The 6,070-nt window shown below is 37.7% G+C and overlaps 1 protein-coding gene across 1 annotated transcript; it reads left to right on the top strand.

Annotated features, from left to right (window-relative positions):
• The first annotated feature begins 594 nt into the window (after window positions 1-594).
• On the top strand, window positions 595-3,185 carry LOC122058350 (beta-1,3-galactosyltransferase 7-like). Its single transcript, XM_042621004.1, has 6 exons — window positions 595-1,355; window positions 1,431-1,551; window positions 1,657-1,744; window positions 1,856-1,981; window positions 2,296-2,405; window positions 2,502-3,185. The coding sequence occupies exons 1-6, from the start codon at window positions 1,320-1,322 to the stop codon at window positions 2,648-2,650; spliced, it is 630 nt and encodes a 209-aa protein (XP_042476938.1). The 5' UTR covers window positions 595-1,319; the 3' UTR covers window positions 2,651-3,185.
• Window positions 3,186-6,070: the final 2,885 nt, after the last annotated feature.

Here is a 6,070-nt window from a genome sequence, read left to right on the forward strand (position 1 = left end):
CCCCCCCCCGCTTTTTCATTTTTCTTTTTGGAAAACAAATGTTAAGTGCTTCATTCTAAATGAAGTCTCAGATGTCAGATGAGTGAAGACAATAACAGTTTCTTGATTTGCAATTTATAGAAAGGTACTGTCCAAGTATTAACAATAAAAATCCCAGAAGCTGGTATGGTCTTTAGCCTATTGAGCTAGCTTCAAACTCAAGTGTTTTTCTCATATTCCAAAGGTAACCAACTCAGCATTGACTTTCTGATTTGAGCTAGACAAGGCCATGGTTGGCATTACTTGGTTAATGCTATATATTTATGTCTGTTCAAGATATCCCTTTAAATTCCATTTTCATACATAGAATTCAGTAAAAGGTTTTCTACTCAGTATTCCTTAGAATAATATGCAGGCATTGGGAAAAATGTACTCTTTTGTGGTCAAGTGATTGACTGTCAAGGAAACATTTTGGAAAGAAGATTTTTATTTTACTATGAATTTATTTTTTTCATAGAGGAAGGATATGAGTCCGGGAGAAGCCTGGAGTGATGGAAATAAGGCTCAGCTGAGATTTCCAGTTGAGCTCTTTATTCCACGCCCCTTAAATCTTCTTCCAAAGTTGAATAATGATATTCAGAATCAGTTTCATCAGCTTGAAACTAGTTATTTATATTTTATCCTAATTTTATTCTAGGGATTGTGTTGTTATATAATTAGAGGCAGGTATGTATCAGGGAGAAACTTGTTTATGAAGTTGAAGCTAGAGTTGGTTGGGGATATCTATTTGTGCTTTAGACTGCAAACTTCTTAAGTTTTTCTTGTTTGTATACTATATTCTGAAGCAGTGTACCTATTGGTTTATTTACTCATTAATCTACGTCATATCACTCCTTACTGTTGTACTCAATGGCCTCTGTTTCAAATGCCTAGACAACCTCAAATCTGTTTCAAATGCCCATACAACCTCAAATGACCCTCCTTCAACTTATCTCCTATTGGTGTCACTTCTAACTCGCCCAAAAAATTTTCATTACCTGAAAGTTGAATTAAGTTCAACAATAAAGGGTGTATCCTGTATTCTAAGATAATTTATTATTATCTGCCATGTGATGCTTGTTGTTGGTTTTTCTGCTTATAATGACTCTTGACAGATTTTTCTTCATATCAGTACTTTGCTCGTGCTTTTCTCCTGTGTCTGTGAGATGGCTATGGTACTCAAGAACCATCAAATGGTTCACTGAAATGGGACCTCACCTAATTTTTATTTATTTATTTATTTTTTTTTAATTCATTGGGACAGTGCAACATCCAACAGCATTTTAGATCGAGCTATTGATATGGAAGATGCACAGCATAATGACTTTCTGAGGCTGGTAAGACGCACACATTACAAATGCATAATGATTTTGTCTGAACTCGGGCTTTAATGTTGCTGTATCATCCTGTAGGAACACGTGGAAGGGTATCATGAACTTTCTGCAAAAACAAAAATCTTCTTTTCCACTGCTATTTCAATATGGGATGCTGAATTCTATGTCAAGGTGGATGATGATGTTCATGTCAATTTGGGTATGTACTATCCTTTTTTTTCCTGAATCAGCTTCACAACTTTGGCCTCTTTTTTCGAATCTATTATTATTAAATTTTGATTTTTATATCCTTTTCGGAATGCAGGTACACTAGCTGCGACTCTTGCCCGTCACCGTTCTAAACCCAGAGTCTACATGGGCTGTATGAAATCAGGACCTGTTCTTTCTCAAAAGTAATCCTATCTGAATATTCATCTTTATGATTGGACTTCTTCAAATTGCCTTTTTATGTCACCTAGAAGTGTAGTGTGTGCCTTATATTTATCCCGTTTCCCTTTATGTAGGAATGTCAAGTACCATGAGCCAGAGTACTGGAAATTTGGGGAGGAGGGAAACAAATATTTCCGGCATGCAACTGGACAGATATATGCGATCTCGAAGGATCTGGCCAGATATATCTCAATCAATCAGTAAGAAAAAGGAATTATTCTGTCATGCAGAGTTAGGTCCAATTTGGTATCTTTGTTGTCTGCCATACAGCAGAGTGAAGCAGAATTTCATGGACCTTGCAATCTATGGTTTGAATACTAACATTAGTCAAGGCTTCGAACAAGGATTGCGGAGGATCCATATTCTTTTAATTTGCTGGTTACGGAGTTTTCCTCAGCCGGACCTGTTTAATTGGGATAAGACTGACTTGAGTTGAGTTTTCCTGTTAGACAATATAAGCTTTCCTCCCCCATGACACAACTTGAGAATCAGATGTTGCCGTCTGTGATTGTAGGGTCATACTGCACAAGTATGCTAATGAAGATGTGTCTCTTGGTGCCTGGTTTATCGGTCTCGAAGTTGAGCACATCGATGAACGCAATCTGTGTTGTGGGACTCCACCAGGTACAATTTCTGCAAGTTTTGTTCCATGCTAATCTTAGTATACAGGGTTTCCTTCTCTTACTGCACAATTTTTTTTTTTTCCTGGCTATTATTCAGATTGTGAGTGGAAGGCACAGGCAGGCAATGTATGCATTGCATCATTTGATTGGAGCTGCAGTGGAATTTGCAAATCAGTGGAGAAGATCAAAGATGTTCATGCAAGATGTGGTGAAGGAGATGGAGCTGTTTGGAGTGCTCTATTCTAAGTTATTAGGATAAGAAGGTGCTATGCAATTTCTGTGGCTTCATGTTTTCAGTACCGCTTGGTGGCCGAGGGAAGCAATTTTTCTCTGGAAATGCATCAACTGGCAGTTTTGACAAATCAGCTAAGAGGAACAGGTGTGCATATAGATGGTTCATTTTCTCACTACTACATCTGTACATGTCGTGGGAAGCCTCTGGGTAATTTTCATTTGGGTTTTCAAAGGCATGAGCTACACCAAATCCTCATTCGTGTTGCTATTGTTCGGGGCATGGTATGAAATACCATTGCTTCCCATGTGTTTTATGTTTTGGGTTAGGATCATGTTAGGGATTTATACAGAGAAATCAATTCTTTCATGTGGGAGTTCTGATTGTATTGTGGGTTTTGGATGTACAAGTGATTTTCTGTCATTGATTTTCATGTAAAGGCTCTGAGCCCCCATTAATTTTTTCATAAGCTATTTTCCTCTTAGGTGATGATGAAATTTGTGCACAGTTTATAATCAGTAATCAAAAGAAGTGGATTCATACTTCTGAGATAAGGCATTTTAATTTTCTATTTTAATTTTCTTTACTAGTTTATAATAACTATTCTTGTATATTTTGAATGTAATGACATTCGTTTTGTGTTTGATTCAATTGGAGGCTCTAAGACCCGAAGTTTACGCTTTCTGTGGTTTAATATTTGTTCTTAATATTCCTGATTACTTGTTTATGAAATTAATCACTTGTACAGTGATGGAACTGCATGGACTGTTCAAGTAAAACTCAAACTCAATACTCAGCTTTATCCCAACTAAATGGGATTTGCTACATGGAGCTTCTTTCCGTGGAAGGTTTGAGTAACTGAAAGGGAAGAGGTCATCTAGCTTGGCCTCTGCAATGATGGTGAACCAGGGTTTTTGGATCCTCTGGGTTATGGCATAAGAGATCTAGACCAGGGATTTACGGGACTCCGATACCGGTCCGGATTGGATCGGTGGGTATTGGTCTATTTTACCCTTGCTTTTTATAAAAAGTATTATTTTTTACTATTTTACCTCTGAAACGATCCGAATAACCGATCTGGATCGGTTTTGGATCGGGGATTGTGTCAGCCAATACCGATCCAATACGGCCCATACGGGCGATACGGCTGATCCCAGACCGATACTTGAAACCATGATCTAGACTGTGAAGGCTGTTGCCATGTTGGGTTTCTTGATTAAGTTTAAAAAAAGGTATATCACTAGATTTTGTTAGCTTTCCCCTTTTGTTGCCCTTTTGGAATGACAAAATTAACTTGAACAGAGAAGAGAAGGTTTTATAAAATATTTACAGGGGAAGGTTTTCCTTCACCCATGGCATGGGTTCTTCAACAAAAATACATCTCTCGTCTCACTCTCCCCTGGATTTGGATCCTCTCCAGCTTGGGGGTGTTGGAAAGGGACGAGTGAGGTGGAATTGGACATGGTAATGACAATCGCAATAATGTGAAGAATTTCAAAATGTTGCAGTTTAGACAGTGGACCAGCTTCTGGCATGGATCAAGGAATTCGTATCGGATTGGCAGAATCAGCTGAATCATATAAGCCAAAATTGATTTCTAGTCAATTTCGTATCGGTCGATCGATATGGCCCAAGGGTAAATTGGTAAAAAAAAATCATAGAAAGGGAAAATTATTATTATATATTTATGACAAAATGAACGTTTTCTGATTGCGTGGTCCTTGTGTTCAAACATAGAGGATGATGAAATGACTCCTTGTGAAAGCTAAAAAAACCCCACCCTCCATGATGCCTATATGTGCATCCTCATTGGCCCTTGCACTACTGTATGTCCGTCTAGCGGTCCCATGTCTAGATACAACAGGGTGTGAAAAAACCCATCGTGCACAGGGTAGTTGGATCTTTTCACACCCGACTGTGACGGGCATAGGGAATGCTGAACGGGCAGCATTCTTATGTTTATCTTCTAACACGTGTTGGGCTCTTATTGCTGCAAATTTTTTATTCTTTTTTTGTTAATAAATTTTGATTCTCTTGACAAACCACTTTTGCATTTTTTTTTTTATGAAATGCGAACGGTGGATCTTTTAGATGATTTTTCTTTTTATTTCTTATTAAGTCTCGATACATCCACCCATTCAACAAGACCATTTTTTTTTTATTAAAAGAATAAAAAGTACATCACACTTTAAAGAAAAAAGGGAGGAAAAAGTAGGAAAAATTATCCAACAATGTTGAAAAGGATAGAAAGATAGAGAGACATATCATGTCACAAGGAAATAGGGGTGTCAATCGGTCGGTCTGGCTTGGTTTCGGTCTGGGTTGAGTCGGTTTCGGTGTGAAAAAGTTAAAACCGAAATCGAACCAATAAGGAAATTCTGGTTTCGGTTTGGTTTCGATTTCGGTGCTGTTTGGTTTCGGTTTGTCTTCGATTTCTTAAATCGATTTGTAACCGGGTTGGTTTTGGTTTTTGGTCCAGTTTGGATTCGACTTTCCATACAAATGTTTACAAAACTATGCAAATTTTGATTTTTTTTAATGAATTTTGGAGTGTTTCGGTTTCTTACCGGTTTGGTTTCAGTTTCGGTCTGGTTTTGAGTCGGTTTGGTTTCGGGTTCATCAGGTTTTCGGTGCGGTTCGGTTTGGTTTTGTGGTTGCAATACTCCAAACCAAACCGACCCAATAATGCTTCGATTTGGTTCGATTCGGTCTGTGTTATTATCGGTTCGGTCCGGCCGATTTTACCGGTTCAGTTTAAGAATTGACACCCCTACAAGGAAAGAAGAAAAGAATGAGGAAAGGAGGACAAAGACTCTGAGTCACTCTCTCTCGCCAAAGCCATACAAGGCTATTTCTTATACATATATTTTTCTTTAATTTAATATTCTTCTTCTTTTAACTCTAGAAAGAGATAAAGAGAAAATTGGTAAAAAAGAAGTATCAATTCAAATATGTATTGCAAACTTAAAAGTCTTTAAGCGTGTTCTGCGGAAAGTGGGTCCTATTGTAACTTTTGTAATTTTTCTTACTAAAATAAATTGTATAATATTTTTTGGAAGAAAAGAACGTTATCCGGTCATGTAGTTCTTTTGCCCAACACATAGGAGTCCATGAAACTACTACTCCACCCCCATGAATTAATCAAGAATTCCATCCATATTGATGCTCTAGCATACACTTTTATTGATCCCCATGCTAATGCAAGGGTCACATATTGTTAGCATTCTTTTGCCTTATTTTAAAAACATGAGAGGATTCCGTAAAAGGTAACATAGACCCTGCACTAGTGCAAGGGTTAATGAAATGACATGCGAAAATTTCAATATCAACAAAATTTCCACATTGAATTTTTTTTTGGGGGGGGGGGGGTTGTGGTGGAAGGGCATGGTGCAGGGAACTAATTGGATTTTTCCTTCTCTAAGGATTTGACTCCC

The sequence above is a fragment of the Macadamia integrifolia genome, chromosome 2 (genome assembly GCF_013358625.1).
Source record: "Macadamia integrifolia cultivar HAES 741 chromosome 2, SCU_Mint_v3, whole genome shotgun sequence".
Lineage (NCBI taxonomy): Eukaryota > Viridiplantae > Streptophyta > Magnoliopsida > Proteales > Proteaceae > Macadamia > Macadamia integrifolia.

Coding starts and splice junctions, on each gene's coding strand:
- LOC122058350 (XM_042621004.1), top strand. CDS start 1,320: ATGGAAGATGCACAGCATAATGACTTTCTGAGGCTG. Junction 1,356..1,430: donor ATAATGACTTTCTGAGGCTG/GTAAGACGCACA, acceptor ATCATCCTGTAG/GAACACGTGGAAGGGTATCA. Junction 1,552..1,656: donor TGATGTTCATGTCAATTTGG/GTATGTACTATC, acceptor TTCGGAATGCAG/GTACACTAGCTGCGACTCTT.